At 38.3% G+C, this 19,456-nt stretch overlaps 1 protein-coding gene across 1 annotated transcript; it reads right to left on the minus strand.

The window, feature by feature from the left end:
• Positions 1-7,550: 7,550 nt before the first annotated feature.
• LOC121975388 (transmembrane 9 superfamily member 3-like) lies at positions 7,551-12,734 on the minus strand. Its single transcript, XM_042527003.1, has 7 exons — positions 12,492-12,734; positions 12,025-12,065; positions 11,355-11,937; positions 9,606-9,743; positions 9,312-9,468; positions 8,711-9,195; positions 7,551-7,997 (listed from the first exon to the last, which is right to left on the minus strand). Exons 1-7 carry the CDS (start codon positions 12,653-12,655, stop codon positions 7,778-7,780), a joined length of 1,788 nt encoding a protein of 595 aa, XP_042382937.1. The 5' UTR covers positions 12,656-12,734; the 3' UTR covers positions 7,551-7,777.
• Positions 12,735-19,456: the final 6,722 nt, after the last annotated feature.

Below are 19,456 nucleotides of genomic sequence, written 5' to 3' on the forward strand. Positions count from 1 at the left end.
TAGCCCCATGTCATCCAACGTCCTGGTGTCGGGGGTGTCGATCAGGTGAAGGGGATCGTCGGCGATAGCTCCTAGGCGCTATGAATGTGGTGGCTTCTGGCTGATCGGGCTGGATCTGAACTTCCTCCTTTTCCTCGTAAACTAAAGTTGGAGGCTTTTCAGTTACGATATTTACCTCGAGGCGCGGTGTTTTCCGCGCGGACCTGGACTCGGCTCGGACCATTTCCACATAGCATCGCCGGGCGTCCAGCTGATCTCCTCAGACTTCGCCCACTTGGTCCTCCATGGGAAACTTGATCTTCTGGCAGAAAGTGGAGACAACCACTCCGAATTCGTTGAGTGCAGGTCGCCCCAATATGACATTGTAAGCGGAGGGGGCATCGACCACTATGAAGTTAGTGGTTCTCGTTCTTCGCAGCGGCTCCTCACCTAGCGATATAGCCAGCCTAGTCTGGTCGACCGGCAAGACCTCGTTGCCAGTGAATCCATACAAGGGTGTTGTCATCGAGAGCAGCTCGGCACGATCAATTTGTAGTTGGTCGAACGCCTTTTTGAAGATAATATTTGATCGAGCTGCCTGTATCAATAAAAATGTGATGAATAGTGTAATTTGCTATTACCGCTCGGATGATGAATGCGTCGTCGTGCGGCACTTCGACTCCTTCAAGGTCCCCAGGCCCAAAGCTGATCTTGGGACTCCGTGCTCGTTCTTGACTGTAGTCTACTGCATGAATCCTTAGCTGCCGAGCGTGTGACTTTCTGGCCCTGTTGGAATCCCCTCCCGTAGGGCCCCCAGCGATGATGTTGATCTCGCCCCGAGCAGTATTGATTCGATTTTCCTCCTCCTGAGAGGAGGGCCTCGCTCGCTCCTGTGAGGCTCGGTGGTTGGCCCTCGGCGGATGATGATGTTGCCGCTCAACCAACTCCCTAGCCCCACGTCATCCAACGTCCTGGTGTCGGGGTGCCGATCAGGTGAAGGGGATCGGCGGCGATAGCTCCTAGGCGCGGGGTGAGCGATCGGCGGAAGGCTCCGACAGTCCCGAGTGTTGTGGGTGGCTGACTGATGAAGCGAATAGAACATGGGAGTCCATACTTTTCCCTTCTGCTTAGGCCGGTCAACCGCCACATGTTGGACAGCTTGCGGTCTCGACTCGTGGTGTGGACATATTCCTTCGGCTCGAGGTCCCCTTGGTGGTTGATGGCCGGTTGGTTGCCTCCGCTCGAAGGGCGTCAGCGGCTCGGCCGGTGCTTCTTTTCTTCTCGCCGCCTGGGCTTCCTCCACATTGATGTATTCATTGGCTTTGTGCAGCATATGGTCGTAGCTGCGAGGCGGCTTTCTGATGAGCGAGCGGAAGAAATCGTCGTCCACAAGCCCTTGCGTGAACGCATTCTTCATGGTCTCCGAGGTGACTGTCGGGATATCCATGGCCACCTGGTTGAAGCGCTGGATGTAAGCTCGGAGCGTCTCCCTCGGACCTTGTTTTATGGCAAACAGGCTGACGCTGGTCTTCTGGTAGCGCCTGCTGCTCGCGAAATGATGAAGGAAAACCGTGCGGAAGTCTTTGAAGCTTGTGATCGATCCGTCCGGCAGTCTCCTGAACCACTGTTGCGCCGATCCCGAAAGGGTGGTGAGAAATACCCTACACTTTACACCATTTGTATATTAATGTAAAGTGGTCATGTTGTAGAACTTACCCAGATGGTCATCCGGGTCGGTGGTCCCGTTATATTCTCCGATCGTCGGGGGCGTGTAGTGCCTTGGCAGTGGATCCTGAAGAATGACCTCGGAAAACTGTCAATTGATCGGCTCGGGGGAGGACTCAGCCCGAGGCGCCTTCCCTTTCATAGCATCCCGTACGGGTGCTTCATCTGATGACCCTTGATTGGCTTGTGCCAGCTCGGACGGAGTTTGGAATAACGCCCGATGAAACGGAATAGGGGCAGGTGGCGCGCTCCCTGGAGTGTCGGTCTGACCTTTATTATGTGCCCATGTGGAGTATTTTTTCGGCCGGTCCGCCTCCACCGCTTTGCCACCCGACGCTGAAGTTTCCTGTTGTGCTAACCGCTCGGCTAGCGCCTTTTGTTGCTGCTGCTCTACGATTTTTGCCGCTCTTGCCTCAATAAGGGCGTCGAGCTCTTCCTGAGAGAGTGTCACAGTGTATGGTCGTCCAGCTCCTTCCATCTTCTCTGCTCAGATTCAGGTGCGTTCCCACAGACGGCGCCAATTTGATCCTGTCCGAACTGTGAGCTGATGAAAGCTGGGGATGTGGCACTCTCTGCTGGCCCCGCGTAGACGCCGAGATGAGGTGGACCTCCGGTGAACCTGCAACAAAGCCGGGCCTGGAAGGGGTTCCCAGCGACGACCCTCCGACGCTCAAGTCAGGCGAGAAGAAAGCTAAAGCAAAATAAGGAGAACTGTAGCTACAGTATGGTTGATTGCATATCTCCGTCGAAGTCTGGGGGTCCTTATATAGGCCCCCAGGGGTGCGCGTGCATGCTTATCGATGCATGCACACTTCCCAAGTCATACCTCAAAAATGGGCGTGCCAGAAAAGTGCGCCTGACGCCATATCGCAACCCTCTGAGCATATCTCCAACATGACAGTGGAAACTTCCACCGTACGATTCTCTGTCCAGTCCGGCCGCCGACCATGCTGTCTGTCAGCGGCACATATCTCGAGAAAGATATCTCTAGCTGTCCCTTTTGTACTCTTCTATACCTTCTGTCTATTACTGTTCTGAGCGAGAAAACTGCTCGGCCATACTAGCGTCCAGGAGGGACAAACATTGGACCGAGCGGACTATCGGCTCGGCCTCAAGCTCGGACAGGCACATTATCTCCACTGGTCCGTTGATGGTGCACCGCTCATCTGAGCTGACAAGTTGCTAATCCGTCACTCAGCCGAGCGGACCGATTGCTAGACCTGACCACGGTTCGGAACCGACAGTTCGGAACCGCCTGTTTGGAACCGTCGGTTCGACGGTTCCAGGCAAGTCGACCCTTAACCTTAACCGCCCAAGATGATTACGGTTCACGGTTCAGAACCGCCGGTTCACGGTTCGGTTCACGGTTCGTCACAGTTCGCCACGGTTCAAGATTAATATGTTAAAAAGAATTAAAAATTAAACATTAAACATTAAAAATTAGAAATTAAAATTTATTGAAAAAAGGGCTTGCACTTATTTAAGTTGCCTACGTATCCCTTTAGGGGAATCAAAGTCCACGTAGTTCTTTTACATTTTTATCATTTTACATTTTCATTCACTTCCATTTCCTGTTCCTGTCGTATTTGTTCCTTCAGTATCAAAATCTTCAACTTCGTCATTTGAAAGTTGCATTCCTTGGATTCTTTTCTCCGCTCTGGTCCAATCGTCCAGTAATGCTTGGGCTTCCAATGAGTCGGGAGACAAAGTTGATCGTCGTTCATCTAATATGTTGCCGCCGGCACTGAACGTCTGCTCCACAGCAACAGTTGACACTGGACAAGCTAAAATTTCTTTTGCGATCACAAAGAGAACGGGAAAGCTTTGAGCCTTCTGTGACCACCACTTTAAGATATCGAAGTTTTCGCTATCTGCTTCATTAAAATCAAAAGAAGTCGTAAAATAATTCTCAAGTTCCTGTGTGGAACTTGAGGATCCTCGTGGACGTTTTGTCCGTTCTTTTAATAAGAGTTGTGCTTTTGTAAGTTTTAAATTACTACTAGTAGTTTGTTGAATTTCAGAAATATTAATTTGTGTTCCATATTTTGCATAATATTGATTATAAATATCATATAAATAAATTCTAACATTATATATAATATTAACTGGATCAGGGGAAGAAGAATCTTTAATTGGAATTAAAGCGTCATAATATAAAGTTAACATTTCTTGTAAAACTTCTAATTTAAATCTAGGATCTAAAGTAAATGCAATTAAATAAATTTCAGGAATTAAACAAAAATATTTTTCCCATTTAGTTTTCATAGCTAAGATGCAAGGAGATAAAGATTCATTATTAATATGTTCATTTAAAACTAATACTATATTAGAAAAAATTTCTAAACTAATTGAGCAGTGGGATAATAAACACCGGAAAGTTGTTCGGTTGTATCATTAAATACTTTTAAAATTTCACAAATACTACTACAAATATTCCATTGTTGTGAAAATAAATATATATTAGTATTAGTATTTTGTGCAAAAAATGAACATAATAATTCTTTATATTGAAATGAATCTTGTAATAATTGGTATGTTGAATTCCAACGTGTTGGTACATCACGTGGAAATTTTTTAGGTCTCATTCCATTAATTTTACAAAACCTACCCCATTATTTCATTATAGATGGATGAGACCATAAATAAGAAATTACAATTCTAATTGGTTTAATATAACTTTCTAAAATTTTTAAACCATCTTGAATACATAAATTTAAAACATGGCATACACAACGAATATGAAAAAATAAACCTCCAATAATAGGTTGACAAACAAATTTTAGATCATCTATACAAGCGATATTAGAACTAGCATTATCTAATGATATTGAAAATATTTTATGAGTTAAACCATATTCTTCTAAAATTAAACATAATAATTGTGCGATATTATGAGCATTACGTGATTCATCAAAAACTCTATAAGCTAATAATCTTTTTTGGAGGTTCCAAGAGTTATCGATCCAATGGCAAGTCACACCCATATACGAATGTGTTTGACAATGATCACTCCAAATATCGGAACATAAAGAAACTTTATTATCTAATTTACTAAATTCATCAATTAAATTCTTTTTTCCTTGTTTTACTAATTTTTTAATTGTACGAGTAAGTGTAGTCCTAGGAACACGTTTAGCACATGGATTAAGAGATTCTTTACAAAAATCTTCAAATATGCATTTAGATCCAAAACTAAAAGAAAGATGTTCTACGGAAATAAATTTAGCTAATGATTCTCTTAATCTATTATCCGAATATAAAAATAAACCGGAATTGGTACTACCGCTAGTTGAAGAAAATCTTGATAATTGTGTTTGAGAACGGTCGAGTCCATATTCCGTCGGGTGCTTCGTTTCTACATGTCGTTTCAACAACCCATAGCTGCTGCCGGCTTGGAATTTGTAGGAAGCATTGCAGTGCTTACATTTTGCACGCATTTCTCCCGACGGAAGAGTGACCTTCTCAAAATGTTTAGTAAAAATAGAAGACTTTAGATGAGGAAGTTCCCGGACCTTAGAAGTAATTGCATCGGTACTTCCTTGTGTTTCGGGTGTCGAATTCGGAAGATGCTCGATCTCATCATCGGTGGATTGAATGTTGGGGTCCTCCTCCCGCGGATTCATTATTTGCTTTCCCTTCCGAGCTCGAGATGATGCACCTCCGCGGCCTCCTTCCATTGTAATTGAAAATTGAAAACGAAAGCGTGTAGAGATTAGAGAATACGAAAATGAGATTAAGGTTAGAGAAGATGTGTGTGAAAAATGATAAAATGAGCTCTCTATTTATAGAGTTTTGATAGTAACGGACACTAAATCATAGTCATTGATCAAAAAACGGTCAAATGATCTTAACCGTTGAAAAAAATACCCAAAAAACCCTCCCAACGGCTACGAACCGCCGGTTAACCGGCAGTTCCAACGGCTATGAACCGCCGGTTCAAGCCGTTTAAAAAAAAAAAAAAAATTGCGGCTGAACCGCCCGTTCAACCCGCCGGTTAACCGGCGGTTCGCCGGTTTTACAATCAATGAACCGGAACCGGCCCGGCAACTTGCCGGGCCGGTTCCGGTTCTACCCGGCGAACCAGGTCAACGGGCAACCGGCCCGTTGACCCGATTACGAGCCCGGGCCGGGTCCGGGCCAGACCCGGCCCGGGGTCGGGTCTACCGATTGCTCGGCGCATCGGCTCTCTTAAGCGGACCCCTGAGCATCGGAAATCCGACCTGCGGTTGAGTTATCTCCGGGCCGACCCGGGTACTGATGTGGACACTCGGCCAAGTAGCCTCTCGCCCGACCAACACTATATGTTGACCGCCTTAACTTTGACTTTCACGGATCATCGATCCCTATTCGTTCAGGATCCCTTTTACTACCGGATCAATGTATTTTAGGCATATATTAAAAGGGCCACTATCATTTGATAAATCGTGATGGACGTCCTTTTACAATTAAAGTTAAACGTGTATCTCATGTAAAGTAAACTATCTAAAATTCTTTATCGAATTTTAAGATTTAGATTGTAGTAGATAATTGCTAGCTGCTATATCATGTAACCACATATGCAGTAGCTGGTTACTAATTTTTATAATGATGTTATTATTTTATATTGATTTTGCTTACTAAAGATTAATAACATGATTAAAATAATATTTCAATTAATAAAATAAATTAAGAGTACCTCATGACATTCATTATATTTTAAATGAATATTATTTGATTATAATCGATGATGTAGAAAAAGTTAATAGGTTGTTGCTATATGTGTAGCAACGAGTTACTAGTTTCTATAATAATATTATTATTTTATGTTGATTTTATTTATTGGAGAGTGATAAACTTAATCAAAATAATATTTTATTGAATAAAATAAATTAAGAGGATCCCATGACTGACTATATTTCTAATCACAATCACTGTATAGAAGTAACAGGTAAATGCTACCATATGTATCAACTAATTGCTAGCTTCTTGCATAATATCATTATCTTATGTTATTTTGATTTTGTTTACTGACAAGTCTTCATGATTAATTACGTAGAAGCTCACAGATAGCTACTGCAACTACTTTAAAATTCGATCTGGAGGTATTTTGGATCATTTATGAGATGCCAATCTAACTTTAATCGGAAAAAAGGGCAATTATTCGAGTCGATTTGTGAAATGTTCACCCTTTAATTTCTGTTCCTCTCCCCTCCTACGTAATCAACTTGAGTGTAATATTATTATTGACTCCACAGGTCATTCGAGTTGGTATGTGATGGGATACTTGTCACATGAGATTGAGGGGTCAAAACTCAAGATAGTCGGGGCATAAATCTCCGGTCCCTGTGCAACTCACCCCACCTGCCACATGCTCGCTTAGGATGCTGTGATTTACCTCTCTCGTGATGACCTTGGGTCGGGTGCGGCAAGGGCGCTGGAGGCGAACGATTTCGCCTTTTTGCCACATGAGTGTAATATTATTGTCCTTCCGGGACGATCTGATGACTAACATCTAAGGTGTTATCATCATAAGATTTGTAGTTCAAATCTTAACAAAATCGAGGTAAATATCTCTCTTATGTGTTAGTCATTATTCTAAGACTAGTAACCGTCCGTGATTTACCTCCTCCATGTTGATCCGGAGACAAATTAACAGGAGCGTTGGGATGAACATATCCATCTTTTGCTATCTTGAGTGTAATACTGTTTAATTACTGATTGCTGATATATTTTTTGAGGTGACAAATAAACGTGATTTCAAGCTGCATTGGCTGCATTTAGAGTAACAAACAAAATAACAATTTTTTGGGGCTTTACGCGAACATAATATTGTTTATTAGTTATTGTTCTATGAAGTACATCACGTGTAGTATGCTTGTAAAATCTGTTTTGAGAATCTCAAGAATGCACGTAATATAGGGCCCTTACAAACATCAACAACAATACATGTGGAAGATGCTAAATCGATCGAAAACAACCAAGAATAGTCTACCACTACAATTCCCATGTAGAATGAGTGCAGCAGTCAACATATCGCATGAATCTTTCCTGGAAAGGAAACCGTCGAGGCTGATACAACTCAGTGATCCATAATCTACTCGCACTTGATGGATCGGTATATGTGGCGGACGAAGAGCAGAGAAGCGCGGAAGCCGACTGTGCCAAGCATCAAGAAGAAGCCATAGCAGATGCAAGCCATGTAACCGAAGAAGAAGGAGGTCTGCATAAAGCCTGACATGTCGGAGCGAGCATGGTAGTAGTACCAGCAGTAGCCGTAGACAAAGAGGCCGGTCGATCCTCCGCATAGGAAAGACCTGGATCAGACAAAGCAGATTCAGATCAAAGCTAGTGGAAGAATGGTAAATTGGTGGGCAATTTTGTGAGCCTTGCCCGAAACAAATTGATATGTGAACATGTATGCTAAAAAACCAAAAGGCGAAACTAGTTTCGGGACTTTCAGAAGTCTTGCAACAGAACAAGAACGTTCGAAGCAAAATCTAAGCCTCGACGACACTATTTTACAATGTAAACCCAACTTGTGGAAAATGGAAAACGAATTATCAGCAGAATTACAACCACAAAAACATGCCCAAGGAAGTGAATTAATGCTGATGCTAGGGGGGTCTAAATGGTCGATAAACATAACATTAAACTAAAAGGGCAAACTAAACTTTTAGCTAGATTCCTTACGATGCATAAATTCAAAAATTATGGGAATTAACCGTTAGAATAATCAAGAAAAGTCAGCAACTGATGGTACCAGTCCTCTTTAAATGGACACTTTGCAAGCTCGGCAACAATTTTTTAGTAGCAAGAAAATTAAGTACTTGTACATTTACATGCCTGTGCATGCATGACAGCAGGAGCAACTAGAAAAAAAAAAAAGAAAACTAGAGGTGGAAGCTTGAAAATTTTTTTATAGAGACATATAATGGAAAAAAAATTAGGATACTTCTATATACAAAAGAGAAATAATTTTAACCATATTATATGCATCAGTGTTAGATGAATAAAGCATCTGCGTTACCTCCACCACCATTCGTGATCTTCTGCAGCAAGTTGGAAGTAGGTCAGTGCAACGGTAATAAATGCAGTGACGATAATGAGGATGATGAAGACAATGAATAGAATGCTATATATAGTATATATTCTGTGCCCCCATACACTTGCAAATATGTAGTAAAGCTCGATATAGATTGCACTGAAAGGAAGAAAGCCAGCCATTATCATTTGTGGAACAGTATGCCGATACCATGGCAGCTCTGGAATCTCTCTAGGATATTTTGTTGTGCGAACAGGTGCTTGAAACTCTGCTTTGCTGTTTTTACCAGCAATTCCACCCAAAACCAGTAGCGGAGAGGTCACCAGTGTCCAAATGAGGACAATAACAACAATAGTTCCAAATGGTAATGCTGCAGTGGCACTGTATATGATCGCGACAGTATTAAGAAAGCAAAACGTGAGAAATAAAGGCCCACAGAAAAGGCATCCTGTCAATAGCAAATTTCTCACCTGCCAATCAATAAGAAAGAGGTTACATTCTTTTAGAATACGTTTTATTAAATATTAAGCTTTTATGAAGAGTTAAAATATGAGAATCAGTGGCTTCTGAAGATAAAAATGCATACCCAGTTTGTCCCTTCTAGCTGACAATAAAAAGAGGTAGCAGCATACCCAGCAATGCCGGAGGTAAGTGCATAAATGATCACAAGTGCAGTAAAAAGAGCCCCGCGATTATATGGGTAGAAAACCCCAACAAGAGCAAGAATAAAAATGAAAATTGTGCTGCCATGCATGCAAAAAGAGGGTTAAGGTTAGTTGAGATTGAAAACAAATTCTATAGATTGAGAGAAAAGATGGTTCAACAGATGGTTTTTCTCTTCACAAATTGATTTAAATATAAACTTTTACTAGATACTCACAGAGTAAATAACTGTGTGCCAGAACCAAGACAAGCAGCCAGCAGAGACTTGTACTTTGGAAACCTAAAGACATCACCATGGATATATTTCCAACCAGTCTCTTCTTCATCATCAGCAGACTCTTCATCATGTGCATACCTAGAATAAAAGTAAAGAGGTAAATGTAGCACTAGGATTCTTTTGAGGAGGGTAAGTAAGGCCAAAGGCCAGGAGACCCAGGACCATATATACAGAAGCGAAGTCCCAAGTCTGACAAGTAAAACAGTTCTCTGTTTAGGCAAGTGACTTCATGCAGTCAAGAATGGCTAAACCAAAACAATAATGTATAATGATTTAGAACAACTTCCATCACCACTCCCACAGCTTTTTTCTTCTTGATGTATGATATTATATATGTGCTAAAGTAGTGTTAAGGTTGATTAGCTACTTATCCTAAAAGTTTAAGTTGTTAGAAAGAAACCAATTTAAATGTTTCGATTCATAATACTCCTTAAACATGTTAAAGTTTATTGCTTAACCATTTATCTCAAAAGCTGAAGTAGTTAAGGAAAAAAACTAATTTATATATTTATCATCTTAATAAAATGGAAAAAGTTAAAAGTAACACACAATTAACATGCTTCAAGTTAAAATCGAAATCCACTGAATGACATGTTACATTTCCAGCGCTTGTCCTACCAATCTAGTGGATTCTCAAACCTATAACAGCAGAAATAACCATTCAATGCCAATGTCATGCTTAGCTGTATTTATCACATCTCTACTATAACTCATTATGATAGAAAGTTACAAAATAACCATGAATTGGTCACATTGTACTACTTTTTTTATTTGATTGATTTTATTTAGCATAATGCAAATTTCCAATGGTATAGGAGGATCCATATAACCAACCCCCTTGGTAAGATAAAGGCTTGGTTTTTGTTGTTGTATAATGCAAATTAAGTTGCCAAATCTTTGCAATGAATTCTTTCAGAATATATTATCCATAACTATTCCCATACTATATGGTAGATGATTGAGCTACAAATTTGACAAATAGAGTGGAATGATTGAAAATAAAATAAAACAAAACCATTTGCATACAATATGTACATGTCACACTATTCAAATGTGACACCCAACATCTACCCTTCATGTAACATCGCAATTTCAATTGTCTTTACTGCAGATATCTTTGACTATATTGATTACATTCTAGATAGCCCCACAAAAGAAAAATGCATTACAGTATCCACAACTCTCAATGTATACTTGCACCTATTCTTATAGAGTCTTTCCTGCCCCTCTAAAATAGTGTACCATTGGTTTATTGATTTAACAATGTAATTTAGGATATTTCCAACTGATTTGGATAGTCTCAGTAAATCATCCATTCATGATCTAACGAACAAGCAAAAGATAGTATCAAAGTTGGCTTGCAATTTTGTGGACGCTGAAAATTGTTTTAACCATGAAATATTATACAGTTCAGAGAACTTGAGTGGAATCAAAGGGAACCTAAATAGAAATAAAACAAGAGTAACTCAATCAAACAAAGAAATGATGACATTATGAGGATCCCAGTTACAAAAAGCGCTGCAACTAAGTGTAAAGATCAATAATTCTTCAGTAAAACTTGATGACAGCTAATAAAATCTTAGTTAGTACCGTTTGTAATTTCTTCTTGAACATTAAAATTCTACTACTAATTATGGAGTAATAAATGAACAGTCGGATAAAGAGACAATAATGTGCAAGGTTCATTACTTGACAAAGTCATTTTTAAGCACCCGCATGAGGATCGTAGCAAGGAATCCAGTCAAGAGAAGAACTGTAACACAAGAATTTATAATGGAGAACCAATGAATCTCCAGATGATGAGGTAGTGAAGAAGTCTGAGAATACTTCTCCATCCTCTTTTCAAATGATATGGTGGTCTCCTTCCAATTAACAGAATACACAAATTCCACTTCAATATCCTTATCATCTGTCACATCCAACAGCATATCGGGATCGGTGTGGACAGTAATCTCAATCACCCTGTCTTTGTTGTACACGACATCAAAGTGGAAGCGCTGGTAGAGGAAGTACTTGTACTCCTCAAGGTCTTTACCTTCCTTGTCAACTTTTCCAATGAATCCCCAAAGAGGAAGATCATCATAATACATCTGGAAGTAGTAGTCCTTGGAGACTGCACTTCTGAACTTGGCAACATCTGCTTTTGAGAGATTTTTTTTGCAAAGCAATTCAGCCTTCTGATCTGTACCGAAGTCAAGCTTGTATGGGGCATCTACCAGACGGTCCCCATTCAGAACTTCTCCAAGTGCTTCTTTTTTCTCAGTCACATGCTCTGATACCAACCAAAATAGATCCTCAAATTAACAAAATAAGAAGCAACGAATTGATGGTGAACACAGACCATGGACTACAGACGCACCTGGGGTGCAAAATGGTAGATCAAAATAGCGATACGTCTCGCTGCGCACGTGTAAACATGTAAAAGGAGTAAGAACGGTGTAATCCAAGGATAAAAGTTTGCGGTAAACAGAATCAAATCGATCAAAGTTTTAAGAAAAAATAATTGAAGATGAAATCCATTCAGTATCGAATATATAACGCGTAATTTAATTGAACCCCTGATATGGTTTGCCATAATTACTTTCAGAGTCTCCCTTTGACTTCCAATTTACAAACACAAATATGGAAAGATCTAGCAGCAAATGATCACAAGGAGTAAATTATTATTCATAAGTTCATTCACTGGAGGAATGGAATAATCCAAAGGAAACTTTAACTGAAAACCCCCAACATTGCTGCGTCCTTCCAAATCAAACTCGAACGCGCGGATGCACCGGATCAGGAGACGAGAGTGTCAGATCCGAGGAGAAGAAGGCAAGGACTCACCTGGGGTTGTGGAAAGGGCCAACTTTGTTGACGTAGAGGGGGACGTGGTCGCCCTTCTTGTACCGGTGATTGGATGCGTCCGACGAGACTCCGGCGACGCCGAAGCACAGCAGAAGCGCGACCACAGCCACGGCGAGATCCATCGCCGGCTTCCTCATTTCCATCGATCGAAATCTCTGAGATCTCCTCCAACTCGGAGCTTATTGAACGATACGATTTTATAGGATTGGAGATCACGGAGTCGGATCGAGTCCAATCGAGATTTTTAGATAGTCGTTTGAAATATGAAAGACCAGGGAACGGAGGGTTGGGATCAAATTGAGTTACGTTGGTGGATCGTTACGATACGAATCATGGAGTACACCGAACAACGTGTTTAAAAACAACTAAATAATTTAGATAAATTAAAATTGTTATTAATTTTGATACATCATTTTTTACTTAAAAACTCAAAAGAAATTATATAGTTTGAAACTATAAAATCAAAATTTTATTATTGTTTAGGAAAAAAACTTTCTATTAAATTCTAAAAGTGCAATTTCAATCTTAGGTTAACTTTTTATATTGATTGATATGATTTCTGGATAAAATTATCTTTAAGATATTTTTTACACCAATATTACAAAAAAAGGGATAAATTTAGAAGAATAAATGATACAAACTATTTTGATCTTTTTTAATATTTTAAATATTTGATAATAGAGATACCATGAGATCCATAACACGTTAACCTAATGTAATTAATTATTTTTTATAATTCACTGTTAAATTAAAACTTTTTATTTAATATATATACACGAAAATACTTTGCTGCAAACTCGCTACTGTGTGACCTTACGGACTCGGGCGACTGAATTCAAGCAGAATGTTTTATTTATTATTTATTTATTTTTTTAAGTATATTATATATATTTAGAGTTTAAAATTTTAGAATTTAGGAGTTGGGTTATAATAAGTTTTGAATCAATAAGATTTTTCCTCTAGGGTTTAGATTTTCCTTTTAGGTTATAGTGTTCAAAATTAAAAATTTTAGATACTCATGGGCTATACTATATGTATTTAGAGTTCAAGATTTTAAAATTTAGGAGTTAGGTTATAATGGATTTGAGTCAATAAAATTTTTCCTCTAAGGTTCAGACTTACTTCTTAAATTATAGTGTTCAAAATTTAAAATTTTAGATGTTCATAGGGTATAAGATTTTTTTAAGAAAATATTAGTTTAAATAAAAAATGAACTGTTGTAGTATGCACGAGTCTGCGACGTACAATCCGCAACTGAGCCTTCAGAGATATATATATATATAGAGAGAGAGCTTTCGACCTCCAACAAGACTTTAAATAATATTTTTTTAGTTTGAAACTAGGCACTTAAGGTAATCTTTTAAACTAACTATAGATCTCTGAACAGACTTCGATTCGATATATTATAGATCTTGTGATTCAACCCGAATCAAAAGTTATAATTTTTCAAAACTTCCATCGATTATACTTCGATCATGTTACTATCATACTCTGATCCTGCCGATCCTATCGATCTTGCTCTGATTATACTATAAAAATTGATTTTGTACGATCTAGGATCGATTTGTGCTTCAGAATCGTAGGATCTTCTGATCCTACGATCCTAGATCCCAAGATCGTGCGATCCTACTATCTAAGATCGCAGGATCGTGCGATCCTACGATCCAAGATCGCAATTTTATAAACTACACTCCCAACAATGATGCAAGGTAAAACATTCGGTGGATATCTCATGCACTAAGGGTTTAAATATTAAGATCAATAAATGCGTTTTAGAATTTACTCGATGGGCAAACAAGGGAAGACCACCTACCTCTAAGACTAGTCAGACCATAAAGCTAGATATCTATATTATAAAAAAAAATTGTAATGATGTTTAATTTATTTGGGATATAGGTTTGTCTTTTATATTAAAAAAATAGAACATGAGCTGTGTAGTTCCTTAGGATATATAACTAGTTAGTCACAAAATGATACCTAGAATCAGTGGTGTAGTTAGGATTTTTAATTAGGAGGGGTGAATTCAATAAATTAAAAAAATAATACAACACAGAAAATGTATAATAAAAGTTATATATGAACTTCATATGTTTTTACAATATCACTCTTCGAAATTTCATATTTTGAAAATGCTGAATAATAGCTTCATTATCAATGGTATCAAACACATCTCGCTCAATATATGGCATCAAACAATCATTTACCATATCATCTCCCAACTGATTTCGAAGTGAGGTTTTGATTATTTTCATTGCTGAAAACACTCTCTCTACAGTTGCAGTTGCAACAGGTAATAACAATGATAACTTCAAAAGTAAATACACCAAAGGATACAGACGATATTTTTCTAATTGAATTATCCTTTTAGCAAGCTGGCTAATCATCACAACCTCAAGGAATTGATTGCTACTCCGCATATCAAAAATAAAGTTATCAAGTTGGGGCTCAAGATGCATTAACTCCATCAGGGAAAAATTGGATGGATAAAACTAAGCAAACTGAAGTAATTTTCTCTTATCATAAGTAGAGAATGAATTTGATGGATCAAGACAACTCATACACAACAACAACTCCGTGTTCACCTCGTTAAAGCGATTGTTCAACTCTTGAAGTTGCAAATCTATACTTCGTAAAACGTTTCAATACGATAATAGTGAATATTTGTCCTTCCTTCAATATTTCATCGTGATCTCCCATGAAAGACGAACAAGTCTTCCATGTGCAGGGTGACTACCTCATACTTAACACAAAATAAAGAAACTTCATTCAATAACAAATCCCAGTCATCATCTCTCATAGTTTGCAATTGATGTTTACTTGATCTTACAATAATCATGGCATTTACAATGTCTTGATATTTTCTTTGTAAAGCTTGCGATAAATCATTCGTGACTCCCAAGATATTCTTCATTAAGTGCATCTGAAATATAAATTCATATTTTCCAATCAATTCCAATAGATTATTTGCTTGCGCCCTTTGCTTGTGATCTTTTACCTCCTCTTCAACAAATAAAAGGGCATCAATAACTGAAGGATACAAGCATATCAAATTTAACAATGTATTATAATGTGAACCCCAATGTGTGCTTCCAGCTCTTTTTAATGTCATCTCTTGATTCATACCTTATCCAGTGAAAATATCACCGTTGCAAATTCCTTTAATAACTTTTTTGAATTGTTTCTCACGAAGTATATCTCTTCGCTTGCATGGCGCTCCAACAATATTGTTCAATTGTGCAACCACATAAAAAAAAAGTAGAAATTCTTATGTGATTTTCAGCAATAGCTATAAGTATAAGTTGCAATTGATGAGCAAAACAATGAACATAATAAGTAGATGGGTTCTCCATCATAATTAAGCTTTTTAAGCCATTGAATTCTCCTCTCATATTGCTAGCTCCATCGTATCCTTGCCCCCATAAATTATATATAGATAATCCATGTTGGCACAACAAAGAATCAATAGCAATTTTAAGTGATAAGGCAGTAGTGTCACTTACATGTACAATGCCTAGAAAACGTTCAACAATATTTCCCCTTTCAGCTACAAATCGTAAAGCAACTACTATTTGTTCTTTAACAGATATATCACGAGCCTCATCAACCAATATAGTAAATAATTCATCACCGAGATCTCCAAGAATAGACGAGATCTCCAAGAATAGAATTAGTGGTTAAATAAGCAATGGATCTGATAATATCTTTCTGAATATCAGGCGATGTCAATTTGAGATTTGAGGAAGCATTGTCTAGTGCAACTCTATTGATATCCTCATTATGGTCAGCAAGAAATCTTAACAGTTCAAGAAAATTACCATGATTGAGTGAGTTTGTTGATTCATCATGACCACGAAATGCTAATCCTTGACGCACAAGAAATCTTATGCAATCAATTGATGCTGTCAAACGAACACGATAATCGATAGCTACTTGACTAGACTGATTGACCAAACAAGTTTCAATATGTTGTTTTTGATTCACTAAATCATAAGTCGCCATCATACACCTGTTGTGAATGCTGCTTTGATTTCCAACATGTTAATTAAAATTTTCTTTCTTTCTCCAATTTTTAAATCCCTCAGTAATAGAAGAATCACCACCATTTTGACCACCATGATCTGATTTGAATAAATATCAATAAAGACGCATCTTTTGCAATGTTGTATTCTAGCCAATTAGGATGAATACTAAACCATATAGCTCGAAATCTTCGTTTCTCTTTTGGACAAGAACGCCAAGGAAATTCATGATTCTTAGGCTGAAAATGACCTTTTTGCAAATAGTAACGTCAAACAATCTTCTTTTCATTAACATTATACTCAAGAATGTGCTTTCTTAGCCCAGGATCACTAGGATACTCATTTGAGTCAGCATCAAGAGGAGTTGGTGGAGGAGGCGGAGGAGGAGGAGGTGGTGGAGGGGGAGATGACTTGTTTGAAGTAGGTTAATCTCGTATTTTCTTAAAATACCTCAACATTATTATTTCACCTAATTTATCATCAACGTAATATTTTAGGAACATAATCATCTAATTAATGACTATTTGTTTTCAACAATCTATATTCAAAAATAAATAATAAACGAAATTGATAGAAAGAAATAAAAAACATGAATATATATGCAAAATTAACACTATATATTTTTTTCAATACTTAAATCTGTAATCGAAAGAAATCAAGTAAGAAAATTTTACCTCAATCAAAAGACATTTGTTGTGGAGCGTCAGTAGCATTGTCAGCAAACGATAACAGCGATATCGGCGAAGCGATGATGGCAGCGTTGGCGACAAATGAAAACGGCGTTGTTGTGTTGGCAATGGCGTGCGGTGACAGGCCGACAGTGACGTGGATGGCAACAGTAATGTGCAACGAAGGATTTTGAGGGTAAAATTAAGATTAGGGAAAAATAAGATGAGAATTAGGGGAGGAAGAAGAACATGGGATAGAGGAAAAAGGAAAGGGTAATAGTGGAGGAAGAAGAAAATAAAAGAGGAAAAAAAAAAGGTTTGACGGGAAAAAGTTTTGTCGATAGGGAACAAAAACAGTAAAAAAGGAAAAAGAAAAAATTTCGACAGAGAGAAAAAATGAGAGAGACAGAGAGAAACAAAAAAATTTAGACAAACGAGAGAGAGAGAAAATAAAAAAATGGTGTTATGTTTTAATTGGAGTTTTTCATAAAAGTCTAAATAGTTTTAGATTTATAAATAAATGTTTTTTTAACCATATTAATTTTTTTTCTCCAAATCTGAGAAGGGGCGATCACCCTCCCCCCCCCAAAGTGGCTACGCCCTTGCCTGGAATCTACATAACTTTCAACGTCCCAAAGGAAAGAACCAAAAGTTACAGCCTCCAAGAGAAGCCGCCTCCTCAAACCTGCAAAATTAATCTCGATGAGCTCGTCCTTGGACGCGTCGGCAGTTCCCTCAGGCGCGATGACAATCTCGATGATGCCAAAGGATTCCTTTGATCGGTGGAAGGGTGTTCGGATCAAACTACATGATGATGTAGGACTTCAGCCGGCAGGGCTTGGTCGCCATGGCTGAAGAAGGCGCCTGAAGCAGGCCACACCGACAACTCTGGTTGAACGGGCGGTCTTTACTCTGGTTGAAGGCAAGGAATCGAATCTCTTTCAAGAGTAGTATGTACGATGAACTTCCGAATAGATTCGATCTTTAATGCTTTACTTGTACAAAATGATGTCAATTCCTGAAGGGGGCAGGATCCTCCTTGTTTTGCTCTGCAATATGATCGACCTAGAGTTACTTGAGATGACAGCCAACTGCAGCAGGCAAGAGATGAAAATGGCTGTAGAGGAACAATTTGCGGCAAATCCTCCATGGCAGAAGATGAGGATGCCCTAACGATGCTAGAAAAAAAAATCACGAATAACAATGAAAATTTTTGTCATAATTCCATCAGTATATTGGTTTAACAATGGAATTATGACAGAAAAACGTTATATTCCATCGATATATAGGGGTGGAATAAATTTTCATAGTTAAAAATATCAATGAAAATTATAATTCCGTTTGTATAAATATCAACGGAATACAAACTCCGTCGGTAAATTACCAATGAAATTATAATTTCCGTCGGTATTTACCAAATGAAAATTTGACCCATAACGTTGCTTGCCAACAAAGATGGGATTCTGTCAGTGTTTGCTAATGGAACAATGTTTCCGTCGGTAAATACCGATGGAAACAGTGTTTCTATTTGTAATTATCTACGAAAATCAATATTTCAATTGGTAAACACCGACAAAAACATTGTTCCATTAGTGAATACCAATAGTATATCGTATCGTCGATTTCGATATTTATCGACGAAAACAGTATTTCCAGTGGTATTTTATCGGTAATAAAACAACATTGTTTGAAAAATTTTATATTCAGAATATACCATGTTTATAATTTTCATATCTATATAAAACCATCGACGATGTCAATACAAACACAATCCATATATTCAATCATATTTCATACAATTACAATTCATGCATACAAACAAACACAATTGATATAAACAAATACAATTCATCTAAACTAATCACAATCTAAACAAAACACAAACACAATCATAGAAATAAATTAAACTATTCAAATGCCCATAATAAAGTATCTAAATCTAAATTTACAAAGTAAGATATATAAATCCATGTCACGAAAGAAAATACTACAAATAATACATCCATATACAAGGTGGTAATATAGAATCCTGTAGAAAGTCAAATACGATAAATTATGATCAGAATGATATATAATTAAAAAAATGTAACATATGTATTGATCCTGTCCGAAAGTCGAAGAGACGGAAAGCTGGGGATGCAACGCTCACGCTGACCTCTTGTGGACTCCGCTCAGGCTTGCAACACAAACTACGTCAGTGCCGAGCCAGGGAAGGGGTCTTTAACATTGGCCCTCTGACGCTCAAGTCAGTCACCGA

This window comes from Zingiber officinale, chromosome 4B, assembly GCF_018446385.1.
Source record: "Zingiber officinale cultivar Zhangliang chromosome 4B, Zo_v1.1, whole genome shotgun sequence".
Taxonomy (NCBI): domain Eukaryota; kingdom Viridiplantae; phylum Streptophyta; class Magnoliopsida; order Zingiberales; family Zingiberaceae; genus Zingiber; species Zingiber officinale.

What these genes read in the sequence shown, in the direction of transcription:
- LOC121975388 (XM_042527003.1), bottom strand. Translation starts at nt 12,655, where the DNA reads ATGGAAATGAGGAAGCCGGCGATGGATCTCGCCGTGGCTGTGGTCGCG. An exon ending in GGCCCTTTCCACAACCCCAG is followed by an intron (nt 12,066 to 12,491) that starts GTGAGTCCTTGC and finishes ACACGTGCGCAG; the next exon opens with CGAGACGTATCGCTATTTTG. An exon ending in GATCACGAATGGTGGTGGAG is followed by an intron (nt 7,998 to 8,710) that starts GTAACGCAGATG and finishes TGTCTGATCCAG; the next exon opens with GTCTTTCCTATGCGGAGGAT.